Source organism: Jatropha curcas, chromosome 7 (genome assembly GCF_041381405.1).
Source record: "Jatropha curcas cultivar XTBG-Jc1 chromosome 7, XTBG_Jcur_1.0, whole genome shotgun sequence".
Taxonomy (NCBI): Eukaryota; Viridiplantae; Streptophyta; class Magnoliopsida; order Malpighiales; family Euphorbiaceae; genus Jatropha; species Jatropha curcas.
The window spans coordinates 26,304,519-26,322,277 of NC_143157.1; the positions used below are offsets into that span (position 1 = coordinate 26,304,519).

Below are 17,759 nucleotides of genomic sequence, written 5' to 3' on the forward strand. Positions count from 1 at the left end.
CGTTAAAGTATTTTTCAGCAATTTTGATTGAATCTATGAACAATTATCTAATGCAAGTCTATGCTTAGGAGCATTAACAATTAATACTTGTTTAACAATGGATTATCTTTATTACCAACCCCAAGAAAATAGAATTGGAGAGAAAAACTCTAAAGAGGTTCCTTGTGGCCCCAAAGTCCTTCAACCCAAAACTAAATTAATTAATGAGAATTTGAAATTATTACAGTTAAGATGATTGGTCCAATTTAACAATTTTGGGAAAATGAATCCTACATCAGACTCCACTTCTGTATATTATATATAACAAGTTAGAAGAATGAAGAATCAAGGGGGGTGATAAACCTAAAACAGAATGATTTGAACTTTCCATAACTAATGCAACTCCAACAACTTCACCACCTTCGAAGCCTCACACCCACTCCATGTTTATTCTTTCATATGGCTTTCTATTTAAAGAGAAAGGTGCACAGCCACTTGCATGCTCATCCCAATACCTAATAATTCATATCCCAACTGTTACAAATCTCCCAAGAACACCCAAATACGAAAATCACAGGATGTTCAAGCTGCCGTCGCCGTCTTTTTTCATTGCAGTGTTGATAGCTTCTGTACACATAGCAATATATGTGGCAGCTATTGACCCTGCCCCGGTTGGTGGAGAGCATGTTCTTGAGCTGTACATGCATGACATTCTTGGAGGCGGTAACCCCACGGTGAGACCGGTAACTGGCCTGCTAGGAAACATATATAGTGGCCAAGTACCCTTTGCGAAGCCGGTAGGATTTAAAATCCCAGATGATTCAGTAGCAATCCCCAATGCTAATGGTGCTCTTCCAACTGTTAACGGTAACAATGGTATTCCACTAGGAACTGGTCTGGCTGGTACAACTTTTGCAGGGAATCCTAATGGTCAGAACAACGGTCAAGTTCAAACCCAACTGGGACCGGATGGTTTGGGTCTAGGTTTTGGAACAATCACTGTCATTGATGACATTTTGACCACTAGCCCCGAGCTTGGTTCACAGCAACTGGGAAAAGCTCAAGGAGTTTACGTGGCTAGTTCTGCAGATGGAAGCACACAGATGATGGCATTTACAGCCATCTTTGAAGGAGGAGAATTCGGGGACAGCCTCAACTTCTATGGTATATACAAGATTGGAAGTGCAATGTCACATTTATCTGTAACTGGAGGAACAGGCAAGTTTAAGAATGCTGTCGGAGTTGCCGAACTGCGAGGACTCATTCCATCTGGCCAGCATACCATCGATGGTATAGAAATATTATTGAGGATAATTGTCCATCTAAAATACTAGGAATGTTACTTGATTGAATGTGGAATTGTTTGTGTGAAAGTTTTAATGTGGTCAAGGTTTGCAATTTCTTTTTATTAATGTATCTGTTTGTGCTGCCAGATGTATTAGAACTGTGATGCAATATATCAATCGATCCCTCGACTTTTTGATTTCTCTAAAAGAATATCATATCATAAATGGACACTTCTGTGTAGCCAGAAAACAAAAGGATTTCAAGAAACAAGAAAAAATAGCAAATATGTTGGCAAGTCTGGATCTGAAATCATAATTAATTGCAATCTCAGAGTGCAATCATTGATTGATATCATGAGATTTATGACAAAAAAAAAAAAAAAAAAAAAATTTGCAAACCTCAAAGAAATAAAACTTGCCTCTGGTATCTCCAAGTAAGCAGATCTAAGATATAATTCATTCACAGGAGAGACAAGCTTACGAGATTTAATTGTAATGAAGGAAACTTTTATATTTAGCTAAACAGCTACATTAGTGGAAAGGCACTGAAGCAGGAGAAAGACAGCAGCCAATCCCACTGCCTATAGCAGTGCAACTACAGTCCTCGTTTAGGTAGCTACGTTAGAGAAGTCAAAAGAAATAAAGCAGACACTACGCATATAAACTGCGTAGTGCTGCTAAATCCTAAATATTAAAGCAGAAAGCGTGTGTTAAAATGCATGTCAAAATGGTATGGATTGCTCAAATCACAGTCCAACTCAGTGAATGAGCACAATTTTACCAAATAGATCATTTGGTTATTAGGATAGATAAGCAATATACCACGACAATTGCTGATCACTATACACTGGTCAAATGCATGATTTAATTGTTGACATAGCATTAGGATGCCCCAACCAAAAATATTTACGACATTTAGTATCTTATCACTAGCTTCTATTGCATTACCAGGTCAAAATTACAGGAGGGTAATCTTTATGCGCGAAAACACAGCAGCTTGATCAAGCCCATGAAGGGAGTCGATCAAATGCGTCCGCAAAGAAGCTGGACCTTTGGCTATGTCCATTCCCAGTTCACCAGCAATACCAAAAATTGACAACGCTGAAGCAGTTGCTTCCAAAGCATTTGATGGTTCAACGGCAACAAAAGCTGCAATCAGGGCAGTCACTGCACATCCGGTTGCTGTAATTTTCTGCATCATAGGTACCCCATTATGAGCGCCAACAACTCTATTTCCATCTGTGACTATATCAACAGCACCTGAAACTGCAACTATGGCACCACTTGCTTGAGCCAAAGACTTTGCCGCATCTATCGCATCAATTGACTCGTGGGAACTGTCTACACCCTTGAAAGTAGAACACAATCATGAGATTGAAAAGAATATTAGAATCCCAGTTCAAACTGTGAGAAAATTAGCAAAAAAGCTGCTACCTTTATGATTACCGATTAAAAAGTTGCTACCTTTACTCAGGACAAATATCAAACATCTAACAGTAATACCTTAGTGACGCCAAGAGAAGCCTTAGATAGAGCAATAATCTCTGACGCATTTCCTCTAATAACATTAGGCTTCAAACCCACAAGCTCCAAACAAGCCTTCAACCGGAAACCGGAAGCTCCGGCAGCAACAGGGTCAAGAACCCAAGGCTTCCCCGACTTAGTGATCAACTCCGCGGCAGCTTTCATGGCCGGTAGCCAGTTAGGGGAGAGAGTGCCAACGTTGATGCAGAGAGCGCGAACGTGAGGAGTGAAGTCAGGGATTTCTTCAATGGAATGGATCATAGCCGGCGATGCACCGGCGGACAGAAGAGTGTTGGCCATCAAATCCATGGAAACATAGTTGGTGATGCACTGTACAAGCGGCGATTGGTCACGGAGATTGCAGAGTATGGTCCATGCTATTGAAGCCCAGTCGTTTAAGTCTGGATCGTGGTTGCGTTTCGCTTCCAGTTCCATCGTTGACGCTCCCTCTCCTTCTCTCTAGCTCGTAAAGTTCCCGCGTATACCTTTTCTGGCCTTGCCTCCTTGGTGGTTGAGTTTTACAGATAGTGTAGCGAGTGTGGATCACTGGGCAGTAAACGACAAGATATGTTTTGATTATTGCTCAACCAAAGAGTTGTCGTTTACCTCGTTTGAATGGCAACAAGAAAAGGCCACATAGAAAAGGTAAAGCTATAAAGCCCAAAGCCCATATAGAAGGCCCATTACATTTATCCACTCAAGGACAGGGATCTGTAATGGGCAAGAAACCCGAGAGAACAAAGCAAAGAGACAGAGAAAGACACTGTGAGGAGAAGACAATAACAACAAAAACCGAAAACATCGATGAAAAGCATCCTAGCAGAACATCAACCCCTTGAACGAAGCGATTAATCCCAAAAAAAGAAATGCAAATGCCACAACAATTGCTATCACAGCCACTTCCCACCATAACCACCATTACCTCCTTCATAACCAACACAAAAGACAGCACCAAAACGACACTTTCAATCATTCTCGCCACCGCTCTTTTCTCACTCCTCTTCATCCTCTCTCTTTCTTCCTCCTCCACCTCCTCTTTACATTCCAATGTGCACACTCGGCCCGACCCATATCTCTTCCCAACCCGCCAACCCACTTTTAACAAAATCCCTTCTGATCCTTCCCCTTCCATCGCTTACCTGATTTCTGGATCCAAGGGCGACTCGAATCGAATCCTCAGACTCTTGTATGCGGCTTACCACCCGAAAAACCAGTATCTTCTCCACCTAGACCGCTTTGCCTCGCAGGCTGATCGTGAGCGATTAGCTATCACAGTCCAGTCGGTGCCTATTTTTAGAGCTGCAAAGAATGTGAATGTGATAGGGAAAGCTGATTTCGCCTACCCAAAAGGGTCATCTACGATTTCAGCTACTTTACATGGCGCTGCTATATTGTTGAGATTGTCAAAGAATTGGGATTGGTTTGTTAATCTTAGTGCTGGCGATTACCCACTTATTACACAAGATGGTAAGCTTTTTCACTGCTTTGTTTTATAATTACATTGTGATTGTCAGTTCTAGATTTGTTTTCGTGGATTTTGAATTTTTAATTATTCTGGTGTCATGCGTTCTGCATTTCTTTTATTGGTTTTTTCATTAAATTTCTAATTTTTTGTTTTTTGTTGGGTGGGTTTTGCAGATCTGCTTCACATTTTCTCCTATTTACCAAAGGATTTCAATTTTTTGAATCACACGAGTTACCTTGGCTGGAGAGAGTAAGACAACTGAATTTTTAATTTTCTTTTGGAAATTTGGTTTATTTTGTTTTAGGATTGCTAGTTATATAATTGTTTTGGTGCTACAGGTCTAGGAAAATGAAGCCTATAATTGTTGATCCTGGGCTTTATCTTTCAGATAGAACTGACATGTTTTATGCTTCTCAAAAGCGAGAGTTACCAAATGCTTTCAGGATATTTACAGGTGTGTTTTCTTTTTATATTGTTTCAAAAATTATTTCCAGTTGATTCTTCCATACTGTGGTTTCTTAGACTGATGCAATTTGATATTGATGAGTTTAAATTCAAGTGGGTCTAGTACATTTTAAACTGGTGGGAAATAGCCATGGTTGTAGTACTGAATTACAGACCAAAGTGCAAATATTGGTTAACATACATTTCCTGATCAATATAACTATTGTTCAATGTGTGAAATAAACCAGAAAGTAAGTGATTGAGAATGTGGTTCATCAATTTGTGTAGGGGTAAGGGTTGATAGGATTAATTCATCAAGCAGTTATATGCTAGTTTTAGGTTGAGTTAGGAAGGAATCACTTTTAACTAGTGTGTGGCAGCAGAATAATTGAATTTGGATCATCAGAAATTAACATTACAGTTGCAATTCATCCTATGTTGCTTTTTGTGGAGCTAAACAAAGCAAAAAGTGAGCAATTTTGTCAATGCATCCTTATTATCATCAGTGCTCTAAAATTCAACTGGGAGCGATGATCTATGGCAGCAGAGCTAGTGGAATGCCAATACAAAGATTGGTAGAGTATAATTGAATTTGAGAAGACCAAGTCCTTTGCTTATTCACATATGTAGCAGCAGCAAGAGCAGTGATGCTTAGAAGAGCTAGAAATTTTCTTAAAACCTGTTGGTATGCTGAGATTTATGCGACCAAAGTCTAGTTACTTTAGGTTGAACTAGCAGTACTTGGAGATGGACAAAAAACCAAAGGAGGCTGATTTTTCTGCAAAACATTGTCGGTTGTACTGTTGCTATCAATTAAGAATTGATTTAATAGACCTTCTGAAATTGAGTATTGTTGGGAACATAATCCAGTTTCTGGACTTTTTAACTGCAGTGGCTGTTTTAACTGGTTGTTTTAGATTGATGATTTCCTGGAGATAAAACTTAGACATTTTTGAAAGGTGCTGTCTGACCTCCTATAAAATATAAAGGCTTTTGTGATTCTTGTGGATGGAACACAAATAAATCAAAGAAGACAGAGAGAATAGAAAAAGTTAGTGAGAGTGGTGTGGATGGAGAGAGCCTAGAGACCTTGAACCTGGAGCAGCAAGCTGAATACTGAAAGAAGATATGAATATCCCGGAATCTCTGATTACCATGACAGTTTAGAAAGCTTCTGAATTTTTCTCAATATGATCACATTCACGTTTAGCCTGCCACTTAATAAGAAACGCATCAGGGTATTCAATATTTTGGTACTCACACTTCATTTGAGGGAGTGCCACATCATAAAACCTGCTTTTACTGCAGTTCATGCAATGACACTGCATTGGTTTTAACTATTTAATGGAGTCTCATTACCCCTGCCCTTAAACCTTCTCCACATGAATAGAGGAACCCACCATATGGGATCCATTACTTTGTGAGCTGGAGAACACTTCTGAAGTTGAATAACCTCTGCTAGCACCCATACCTTTTCTGTTCCAAATAAAACACAATGTTCGTTGTCTTGTACTTGCAACTAAATGTTGTTGACTTGAGGACCATAATTCTGCTGCTAAGCACTGATTGTTGTCATGTTGGCATTCTCGACTAATTCAGGCTCACAATACATTTGATCATCCTTGGTAGACATTGTGCATATTAAATATGTTTATTTATATATTCTTTCTCTATATGAACTCTCTTTAATTTCAATGTCTTTGCGTATGAGACAAAATAAAAAAGAAAAATTGCCAAGCTAATATGAGAATTTCTTTTTGTTCCTTTTCAATTCAGGTTCTCGTTTGTCCATTTTAAGTCGTAATTTTATGGAGCACTGCATCCTGGGTACGGACAACCTTCCTAGGACCCTACTGATGTATTTTTCAAATACACGTTCATCCCTAACCAACTACTTCCCTACTGTCCTATGTAATTCTCATCAGTTCAACAGGACTATCATAAACAATAACTTAGAATATGTAGCCTTTGAGAAGACTTCTAAGCAGGCAAATCATACACTCAATATTAGAGAGTTTGATGCTATGATTCAGAGCGGAGCTGCCTTTGCCAGTCAATTTCAACATGATGATCCAGTGCTGGAACGCATTGACCAGGAAATTTTGGGACGAAATCCCGGACAAGTTGTTCCTGGTGGCTGGTGCTTGGGTGATCCCGAGAATGGGACATGTTCAGTTTGGGGTGATGCTTATGTTCTAAGGCCTGGTCAAGGAGCAGCAAGACTTGAAAAACGGATCGTTGAATTGCTGTCAAAAGGTGCATTTCGGTCTCACCAATGTATAGTCGAATGATCTGGTCTCTCACTCAAAAATATATAAACGGAGGACACTGAAAGGAGGTCCTGCTGTTCAAAAATTTTGTATAAAGCTATATTCAATCTGATTATTTTGGCAACAGTAATATTCATAGCTCATTGAAATAGACAGTTGGAACTCGAGATTATTTGTAAAGTGAAATTGAAAACCAGAGGTGACTCTAATGTTCCACTGAAAAAAAAATGTTATTAAATGATATTTGCATTGGAAGTCTCAGATTTGCTAATATGTTACATATACATATAGAAGTATGATAAGAAAGACTTTGTTCAAGAAAAAATGATTTTACACAACATTCCTGAGGTTGACCTTGGCTTTTCTTACATTCTCATCAATGAAGTGTCAAATACAATTGAAGAACTCAAAGAACACTAGTAATGTCTGGTGAAGAAACCGATTGGCTCAAAAATTTTCAGGGCTATCGTCTAATTGTTTCTCATTTTCTATATCTACCTCCAAAATTTCCTGATAGGCAAAAGATGAAAGGAATCAAATGGCATCACTAATAAATTTTTTTAAAAAAATGAAAGCTTTACCCTACCATTTTCATTTCCACAGCAACGAAAAAACTTACAGGGATTCTTTGCTTCAAATAATTGGCAAGTCTTGCAAGAACTGTGGAACGTTTGTGCCAAAACCTACCTTTGAGACTGATCTTCACAAATGGTCCATCCAATTCAGCAAGATCAGCTTCTCCTATATTTCATTATTTGAGATACATTGGATGCACTTAATAATTCCTGGTGCAAATATACCTTAAAGGAAAGTCACCTGTTATGCCAACTTCAGTGTCAAAAAGCTGTCCAAACTGCAGAAATACACACCATTTTTCAAATTTAAACTTCGAAACTGAGAAATCTTTGATCAATAAACAATTGAATCAGTAACTAAAGCAAAAACAAGCATCAAAGAAAGAGTACTACTTGCCTCTTCTCTAGCATCAGCTAAGACCTGTCTAACATTGTCTTCTGTTAAATCTAGTGGTGGCGAAGGCACTCGTCCTCCTCCTTCTCTACCAGCTATTGCTGCTATTGTTAGTGATGATGATTTTCCATTACTGGTTGTATTTGGTCTCAAAAGTTCCAATGATGCCCTCTTCATCGACCTAGCTGGATGCTCCTTTGGTAGCTGGGATTGGAATTTGGAGGGTAAGACATTGAAATTGCGAGTACAGAGAAGCAGAGCTGGTTTTCTTGATATTTGATAATGGTGGCCATGGAGAAACAATAGCTCTCTTGACATTTTTCTTGGTCTCAACTCAAGCTTCTCTGATCCCTAGCTCACTTGCTAAAAATTTATTGTTATTTTTAAGGGAACTGGAACGTGGATATTCCTACGCCATCCCAAGTGGATAAGGAGAATTGTGCGAATTTGGGTATGTCGTTTACAACCCAGTTACGAGAAAAAATGCTGGAAAGTTTTATCACAATAAACGACGACATTTCCTTCCTCTGGTATGCCTTTTGTACAATTGTTACACCCCATTTGTGCTATATTGATATGTCGTCGACCTTTATACGCGGTAAGCCAATTGTCTCTTACTTATTAGACACGGTCGTTTTAATCCAAGTCATCGTCTACTTGAAACGTTGTCGTTCCACGTCAATTTAACCAAGGTTACGATGTCGTCTGAAGTCCGTATGGATTTTATGAGACGACACGCAAAAAGCCTTGCTCCGACTCACAGCTTTGATGTCGTTCAGAAAACAAACGGCTTCGCGTACTATTAACGGACAATTGCTATTAATGAAAAAGATAGAGCATTGAAGCTCAGTCCATCCATTGTGTGTGTTTTCAGGAGTTAATTATTAAGTATCTTCAAGAGTATATGTTATTGTTTCAAAAGTCACAGAATAACACCAAGACCTTGTTTATTTCAGCATTTGAGAATTTTAGCATGTACATAGCCATCTCTCCACCAAAATTTTATCTAAGATAATAATCCTACAAATAGTTCAATACAAAATAGCTTACAGTGATGCTAACTTGAGGACTTTATGAAGTATCTGTAACGGCTATATCCATGATGTATCTCATGCTACTTTCTGTCTACTTTGTTCTCTACTAACCAATGAAATCCGATAGTCTCAGGTGCAGTGCTTCGGTGGCACTATACTCTCTCTCTATCTCTCTCTCTCTAAACTTGCGATGGATTTATTAGAAGACTCCAAAAAATGTGGCAACAGCAAAAACAAGAAACAGAACGCCGCCCAAGTAGCCAACCTGATTGAACAATGTGGAGTGAGTTGGATGGGAAATGGCAAGTAAGCTGTGATGCCTATAGGAGTGACAAAAAAAAAAATATATTAAAAAAAAGGACAACAAAGACATGGCTGTTACCGCTTTTTCTGAAATGTATTTGGCAAGAAAAGCTCCTCCCAGAATAGCGATAGATGTTGCAACCAGGTGTCCAGCAATGGCTCCAGTTGCGACGCCCCATGGAGACTGTTAAAAAGGTAAAAACGTGAAATTTGATTTTGAAGAATGTTTCGGCAAGAGAATAAAATTGTGGTATGTATAATCAAAATTTTATGAAGTTGAACCTGTGCAGCACCAAGAGCAATTGTTGCAAGCATTGAGCGATCTCCCCATTCCTGCAAGCAATTATAACTTTAATGTTGACTATTTAACAGTGAAACTGCTTGTTGGTTGTAAATAGTATCAACTTGGTCTCAAAGAAGAAGAAGAAGAAGAAGAAAGAGACATTGTTCTTTAAATTTGAGACAATTTTTTCTCAAAAACACGACAACTTACAGCGAAGAACACGAGACTAAAAGACTTCCAGACAATCTCAAATGGATTTGTGAGCCTTTTTGAGACCTGAGAGCATAAAGAAATTATAAGGCATTATGATATTTTAGAAATATGCATACAAAAAGTAAAGATGGCACAAAGTAAAATCTGACAAAATCATTGCACACAAGTATGCCATGCCTGTATGTGTCATTATCCAGTAACTGATACATAAAGTATTAGAACTCGGAAAAATAAAATTCACTTCCATATAAATCCTTGAAAAAGAGCATGCAAGTCAGAGAATTACCTTCTCTTTCACAAGTTCTTCAGCTTCAGCATATTCATCAAGTTCGGGGCTGCTCTGGTCACCACTTTTAACTTTGTTTGATGGAAGATCCCACGCATCTTTTATTGACTTGATCCCAAAGAACATCAAGAGAGTTACTGCTGCATATTCTCCAATTGGAAGGGCTGTTCACAAAACAAGAATATTAGAGAAAAATCAAGAATTCAGTATGAACTATATGACTATTGCCCATTTTCCCATCTGGTCAGGAAGATCATCATGACCTCAAAAACATGTATCCAGACTTATAAATCATCTGACTTTATAGATCAATATCAAATCATAAACATGAACCATCTAAATTGTTTCATTGACAGAGGGACATGTTTCATTTTACTACCGCTACTGCTTTCCAGCTATAAAAATCACGGCAATCATAGAATTTTGAACAGTTTGTTGCCAGCAGATTTTTTTTCACTAAACACGGGAAGAAAAGGATTCATGAGCCTGAACTTGCATGATAAAAATATAAAATTTTATGGACTCGGTTGAGATCAATGATCTTCACACATCTTTCAAGCAATTCACACTATCAACAACACAGTAGCCTGCCAGGAATATTATATGAAGCATATAGGGGTCTGCGGTGTATCCCATTGAAATCACTATAAAGCATATGAGCAACTTTGGTCATGATGAGAGAAGGCAGGAACTATAACTTACTTGTTTGGAACTGAGCAGGAACTGAGTGAAATATGCGCCCAATTACGACTGACAAGATTGTCATGAGTGAAAGTGCACCCATTGATCCAAGAAGAACCTTGTCAAAGATTTAATGCATAGTGAAAACAATTTAGTCCCCAGAGTATCGACATAACAATTAAGTCCATAAAAAAAGGAGGATTATGAATAAGACCACCAAGTAAACTTCAAATCTATTCTCAAGGACTTTAAATGTTTTGCATTCAGATTCTACATGAACGTCCTCACTAGCCTTGCAACAAACAAGTTCTCCACTCCAGTCATAATTTATGAGATTTGAGGGAATGGTACCACTAATATTTGGCAACGGAAAGCAAGGCTAATGATTACCCACTTACTGGTCTATCATTTTTTTGGTTTCTACTTGTGGAGTAAGCTAATAGACTTTCATAGATTTCAGCATTTTTTTTGCTAGTATGATAGAAAACTACATACGTGTGGCCTCATTGAAGAAATCTAATTAAAAAGATGTGGGGTAGAGAACAATATAGTAAATAAATATCATGAGCAACCAATTAAGCAGACGGAATGAGAAAATGAGGAAGATAGATCAGAAGGGAACATACCAATCCTTTCTTATATTGCATGGCCAATAGTGCAGCAATAAAAAATGTCTGGTCAATATATGAAAGAAAAAGGTTTTCAGGCTCAGCATATTATGAAGTAAAAAAAAAAGGTTAAGCACTCAAAGCAAGTATGATAACCAGCTCTAACACAATGTTTTAATAACTTTCCATCATTATGAAAATGTGTGCAAACAAAATAATATTTACTTCCACCAAGAATTCAAGTGATCATCTTTCTTCTGAGCAGTTGATTTGTTCCAGATCTCTGTCATGGCAACCTAAAAACTATTGTAATTTACCAGCTTTAATGTTATGCTCATTCACAAGGTTTCAGAATACTGCTAGAAGCTGTTCAAAGTATGCATTTCATTGTCATTTGTTCTCTTCCACCAGTCATTGCAGCTGACTTCCTCCAACCCAAAATATTTTTCCTTATTTTTCAAAACATAATATGCAGGCTTCACAAAATTGCCTTCATGTTCTCTAATGAAAGCAAATACAATTGTAAATGGTCCCTTAAATGTTGGAATACCAGGGAAGTCAAATTAATTTCAGATATGGATAAAGTCTATTAGATCAGATTCTATAATCATATAATAGATAAGTCTCGAGATGTTCAAACCTCACAGCTACTCTTTTCAAACCTCAATAAACAAAAAGAGATAATAAACGAAAGAAGTGCATTGCCAAACAAAGTCTTACAGAAGTTAAACCACATGCTACTTGGATGGAAAAAACACAAATTTGTAAATTGTAAGCCGATTACCTTGTCCCCAATTTCAGAAACAAATATTAACATGAATGCAGCAGTTAATCCTGACTTTGCAAAAGCTGCAACAATTGATGATGGGCCACCTTTCACAAAGGCAATCAGTGAAAATACTAAAGCACATCCAAATAGCACAATAGCTATAGACAAAGGATAAGGAAGTTTGCTGGGAGGTTTCACACTGAAAATCATGAAAGAAATTTTAATGAGGCCAAATTAGAAAATACACTGATTAGATAATGCGTGACATAATCCAATGTAAAAGAAAATTCAATAGAGGCTGTTCATTTTTAAGCATAGTTTGACCATAAAAACAAGTTTGGCTTTTGAAATCAAAGGAATACTTTGTTGCATATTGAACAATCTATCTTAATTTGTGAGGGTTTGTTTTTTTGAGAAAAGAAAAATAACTTTTGACAGTAATGCCATATTTTCAAGGAGAAGAAATAGCGGAGGCTGAAATGTAAATTTGGAATAAAAATAAATGTGCTTATTCATTACTTCTTCCATTCAAGTATGACTTGTTGTACATTAAAAAATAATATTCAAGGTAGCATACGTGGGAGCAGCAACAATGCATCTAAAAGCTTTGAACACACCAATATTTACTCCCATCTAGTATTAATAGATTATCATTTCAAATCACTCACATCTCTGATGAGCTGTCACTGGATGGTCCGCTAACAAAACTTTTCTGGTTGTCTTGCTCTTCCCCACTTTCATAGGCTCCAGATCCAATGCTAACATTTGTTGCTTGCAGCCTTAGTTCACCAAAAGAAGACTTCAACCTTGAGATCTCTCTGTACCTTACTGTAAAAGGGATAGAAAACACATTACCCGCTTACTCATTGCAGCCGGCAATAGGCATTATGATAATGTATCTAAACTTAATTAAACAAAATGCAAATTTTTTGGTATATTTTTGAGAAATGGCCTAGCGCCTGAACAGGTGATCAACTAAACTAAATTCAGATACAGCACAATGCAATATTAGACTCAATTTGCTTGACACTAATCATATTAATGATCATTGCTTGTGCTGGATAACTACTTCGCTAATATAACAAAAAAATGTCCCTTCGACATTTAGTATCTTCTCGTAAACTTAACAAATAATAACCTAAAAACCACAACTAAATATTCTATTATTTAAATGCTACTCGTTTAGCTGCTACGCCTTTAGCTTTAATCATCATCTATCCACTCCTTTAATTCCAGCAAATACCAGAAATTCAGCAGCAACAACAATCCACCATTCTTAACGAACCCACCAGCATATGAAATAAATTGATATTTCCAGCTCTAACAGTAATTTAATTCAAGCTGGGCCAGCAAGTTTTGCAGGCACATAAGTCCCCAATCCAGATGGTCGAATTCCCCATGTATTCGTAAAGCTTCATTAAACAAAAGAACTTAAAAGCACCAGAACTAAAATTCCAAGTCAGACACTCTAAAAGATCGAATCATGCATGACTGTAATTCAATTAAAGTTCAATAGAGTCTTCTCTCAGTTCTGAAAATAAATTCAGCTCCTAAACCTTCAAATGAAAGAAAAACTGGAAAAAGAACAAATATAAATGATATAAGATAAATTAACAGAGAACTTACTTGAAGGAGAAACGGGTTTTCTAGATATGCTAGCAAAACATGGCAATGAGTCAACCAAACCCAATAAGGGAGGCTTCTCTCTCGAAATGGATGGTGTACTTTGAAGATTAAGCCCCTGCATAGTGTTTTCTTCTGTTTCCTCCCCTTTTCCTTTTCTAGTTTCTCAGAAACAGAAAATGCGTTCCCGATTCATTTTAAGCTCAGAAATCAAATGGATTTTGTTCTTCGGATTGAATGGTGAAATTCCGGTGTTATCACTGTAAGTGAAGTTGTTGTTGCTTAGAGAGACGCGAGAATTTTTTTTATGCTAAAAATTTTCCTTGCAGGGAGTAGTTGCGGGACGCCACGTGTGTAATGGAGATAAAATGGGAGGATCATCTTAAAACGACGACGTTTCCTTCAATCTAAATGTCCTTTGCATGAATGTCTCGTCATCGTTGTCCGTTGAGGATTAGATTTACCTATATATCAAGTTAATTTTAACTAATTTAATAGTAACCAAACAGTGATATATGATAGGAATAAGGGTATTTTTGATTATTTACTTAAAAAGATAATTAAATAAGAATAATAGTAATGACCTATTAACTTAGTATATGAGACATTTAAAAAAAAAAAATTAGTATATGGGTGATTCTTACACTAAGAATTGGTTAGTAATTTCACTTGATATATAATTTCTCATCATTTTTTTTTTTCAATTGGTTTCGTAAATTTACAATTACCAAAATTTATTTTTTAAAAAATTACAAAAAATTAAGTTTTTTTTTTCTAGCGCTCTCGAACTTGATATTATGAAATACTTTTTAAGAAAATTGAATCCTAATTAATAAAAAAGTAAATATTTATTTTACTAATTAAATTAATTCAAAAATATCCAGTAGTACGTGAGAATTCGTACTTGAATTTCTTTTAGATATTATTGTATCTCAATTTCACATGAATTAGAATTCTTTTGTACTTATTGTGAAGGAAAATATTATATGAAAAATATTAACTTAATTAAATTTTTTATTTAAGATATATTTGATTTTCTTTTGTTATAGTATATAGATAGTTAATAAATAAAAAAAAAAAATCACTTGGATAATAGATACATCCATATCTAGGGGAGGTTGGGCCAAATGCGAATTCCTTGATTGGAAAACAAAACCCAAACATCTGGGCCTAAGGCCCTTAGGATTTTAAGTACCGCATCCATAGAAATATGGGCTTTATTTTAGTTAACGGAATGCAAGGGGAGTTACAATCGAGAGAATCTCCCGAGAAAGTAATTTAGGACGTGAAATTTGATTGGCATAATAATCTTTACCTTTTTTAAGAAAATTCAATTTCTAAACATATATGTTTCAGTCCTACTTTCCATACATGAAAGTTTCCAATTTTATATGAAAAAAATTAAATTCCTACAAAAAATGAGATATTATAAAAAATAATATCTTTAGTTATAAAATATTTAGATAAATATGAAGTATTGTAGTTGATTTTTATCCTTTTTTTTTTCATTTTCTGAATTTTTATAGTTTTATGTTAAGAGATCATATACGTTGATCTTTCAATAAGTTATATTTATTAAGTAATTTTTTAACAATATTTATATTTTGTTTTGGTAGTTTTGTTTTGAAATAGTGAAAATTGGTTATTATAAAAAATTATTGCATTAATAATTGTTTTTACATTTATAATATCCTTGCAAATTAATTAAACAAAAGATATTTAAATTAAGTATAATAACTTAACTTTTTATTTTTATTTTATTTTTATTGATTTAACTTAAATATAATTATTTATTTTTTTCAAATATTTTATTAATTTCCTAATAAATTAATTCTCCATAAAATATTAAATTTTAATAAATTAATATCTCATAATACAATGTAATCAAACACAAAAAGAAAAAAAACACTTTTAGTATAATTTCATTACAACTCAGCAAACTAAATTACGACCATTTACCACTAAATCTCATATTTTTTTAACACAAATGTTGATAAATATAGAAAATAAAAATAAATAATTTTTAATAAAAGAAAGTATTTTTTAAGTTGAATTTTTTTTTTTTTTTTTTTTTCCTACGACACAAGTAGACATGGAGACATAATACTATATTAATCAAACAAATTCATTGAATCTTTGGGTGATCCACAAAGAGCACGTGAATCTCACGTCCATGATTGAGTATGGACATACCCTACTTTTCCTTCATTGTATGTATCTTTCCACTACCACCTACTATCCCCTAACGTGCTGCGGTGGACCCCTCCAAGAGCACATGCAAAAGGGTCCTACACATAAATTAAAGGGCCCACTTGGAGAAGTGAGATTATTATCTTTATTAATTATTGTTATTAACAATAACTATGCTATTTACAACTAAAAACAGATGCAAATATCACAAGATCATCGCCGCCACGTGCGGTGTCGGGGAGGTCAAAGATAAAAAAACAAAATATTAATAATAATTGAGAAAATAGTACTAGTTTCCACTTGGCTGTTTTTTATTGGACCTGGTGACGTGGGCGTTGGACCTTATTGGTAGAGACGAATATTACGGGCAGGCCTGTGGCCGTTGCGTAAGCGGCCCGCCCCCTCCTTTTTTTTTTATCTCTTCAAAGACTTTTTACCTTTTTTGTTCCTATGATACCCCCGTTTTATGTTGTATTTGCATTTATGCCCTCGAAATACATATTTTGATTATTTTCCCTATTATTCTTTTGATAAAAATTTTGTGACATCTAAAGTATCAACAGTGATTTATGGTGTGTTTCTTTTTAACAAGATTTATTGTGTGTTTAGAATTATAACTTTTAATAACATTATATATAGTTTCATATTAATATTTCCTCCGTTAAATTTGATAATTTTTTATTTTTTATTCTATTTAAATATTTTTATAAATAAAAGTAGCATTAATAATTTTATTCCAACTTTACTTTTATCTAGATATGCTTCAAATTTTGTTTCTTAAGTGAAAAATAATTTAGTTAATTACTCTTATTTTTTATAAAACAATTCAATCATTATCTTAATTCACGTGAAAAGTTAAAAATTGTCAAATAAAATGAAACAATTGGCTATTAATAAATTTTAGCAGTTTTGATTTTATATGAAAACATACATTTTATGTGTGATTAGTATAGTTTTCATATTTTTTAATTATCTAATAAATATGAATGGATTTATTTTACAAATTGGAGTTTTTGATAAATTATTTGCACTTTGACACAATTATAATATATTTTATTTGTCTTAAAATATAAGTCGTTTAAGGTTTTGTATATAGATTAAATAAAGCAATTCATTTTTATAAATTATAACAAAATCAATGATATTTAACCAAATTGCCCTTTTATTCCAAAACCAAAAGTAATTTGTGAAGATAGTTAATGAATCCGATGTAAATAATAGTAATATTAGAAAAACATTATTTATTACTCCTTAAAACCTCAAAACGACTATATTTTATAATAAAATAATCACTCAAAAATGATTTATATTTTAAAACATAAAAAATATAATTTTATGAATAGAAATGTTTAATTAAGTAAAATAAAATATTATATTATATATATATATATTTTTTTTTTTTTTTTGCAAAAAGTAAGGTGAATTTATTCATTTCTCTCATTTATGCCGGTAGCAACCAAATATGGAGATCCATTGAAAGCTTGGAAATTTTAGGTGTGATAATAAAGAGAATGGTGAAATAATAATGTCGCTCTCAAATCCACAAAAATCATGTGTATCCCAATAAATTAATTGTGGTTGTAAAAATATTTGAATAATTCACTATATCATGTTTGAATATCTTCTCAATTATATTTTCCACGCCAAATTATTCAATTTTTTATTTTGGGAAGAAAATTTACAAACAGTGTAATTAGGTGAGAGTCAAATAAAAAAATTTTTTATTATAAATTTATATAATATAATTATTTCCTGAATTATTATAAAAAAAAAAAATTAAACATGGATAAAAAATGTAGGCAAGGAACATATAATTAGATAGAGTCAAATGG

At 34.7% G+C, this 17,759-nt stretch overlaps 5 protein-coding genes across 5 annotated transcripts; 2 read left to right on the forward strand and 3 right to left on the reverse strand.

Moving 5' to 3' along the window:
• Nucleotides 1-169: 169 nt before the first annotated feature.
• LOC110011174 (dirigent protein 16) lies at nucleotides 170-1,478 on the forward strand. The gene has a single exon (XM_020685764.3). It carries the CDS (start codon nucleotides 423-425, stop codon nucleotides 1,311-1,313), a length of 891 nt encoding a protein of 296 aa, XP_020541423.1. The 5' UTR covers nucleotides 170-422; the 3' UTR covers nucleotides 1,314-1,478.
• Nucleotides 1,479-2,125: 647 nt separating this feature from the next.
• Nucleotides 2,126-3,347, reverse strand: LOC105650381 (hydroxyethylthiazole kinase family protein). The gene is made up of 2 exons (XM_012237272.4): nucleotides 2,769-3,347; nucleotides 2,126-2,613 (listed from the first exon to the last, which is right to left on the reverse strand). Exons 1-2 carry the CDS (start codon nucleotides 3,222-3,224, stop codon nucleotides 2,224-2,226), a joined length of 846 nt encoding a protein of 281 aa, XP_012092662.1. The 5' UTR covers nucleotides 3,225-3,347; the 3' UTR covers nucleotides 2,126-2,223.
• A 144-nt stretch (nucleotides 3,348-3,491) lies between these two features.
• Nucleotides 3,492-7,241, forward strand: LOC105650384 (Core-2/I-branching beta-1,6-N-acetylglucosaminyltransferase family protein). Its single transcript, XM_012237275.4, has 4 exons — nucleotides 3,492-4,256; nucleotides 4,428-4,503; nucleotides 4,593-4,708; nucleotides 6,475-7,241. The coding sequence occupies exons 1-4, from the start codon at nucleotides 3,656-3,658 to the stop codon at nucleotides 6,987-6,989; spliced, it is 1,308 nt and encodes a 435-aa protein (XP_012092665.1). The 5' UTR covers nucleotides 3,492-3,655; the 3' UTR covers nucleotides 6,990-7,241.
• Nucleotides 7,180-8,330, reverse strand: LOC105650382 (uncharacterized). Its single transcript, XM_012237273.4, has 4 exons — nucleotides 7,941-8,330; nucleotides 7,785-7,821; nucleotides 7,588-7,709; nucleotides 7,180-7,478 (listed from the first exon to the last, which is right to left on the reverse strand). The coding sequence occupies exons 1-4, from the start codon at nucleotides 8,253-8,255 to the stop codon at nucleotides 7,416-7,418; spliced, it is 537 nt and encodes a 178-aa protein (XP_012092663.1). The 5' UTR covers nucleotides 8,256-8,330; the 3' UTR covers nucleotides 7,180-7,415.
• A 537-nt stretch (nucleotides 8,331-8,867) lies between these two features.
• LOC105650385 (protein PAM71-homolog, chloroplastic) lies at nucleotides 8,868-14,063 on the reverse strand. The gene is made up of 10 exons (XM_012237276.4): nucleotides 13,741-14,063; nucleotides 12,783-12,942; nucleotides 12,130-12,313; nucleotides 11,364-11,411; nucleotides 10,759-10,855; nucleotides 10,057-10,220; nucleotides 9,768-9,833; nucleotides 9,557-9,607; nucleotides 9,354-9,458; nucleotides 8,868-9,236 (listed from the first exon to the last, which is right to left on the reverse strand). Exons 1-10 carry the CDS (start codon nucleotides 13,859-13,861, stop codon nucleotides 9,171-9,173), a joined length of 1,062 nt encoding a protein of 353 aa, XP_012092666.1. The 5' UTR covers nucleotides 13,862-14,063; the 3' UTR covers nucleotides 8,868-9,170.
• Nucleotides 14,064-17,759: the final 3,696 nt, after the last annotated feature.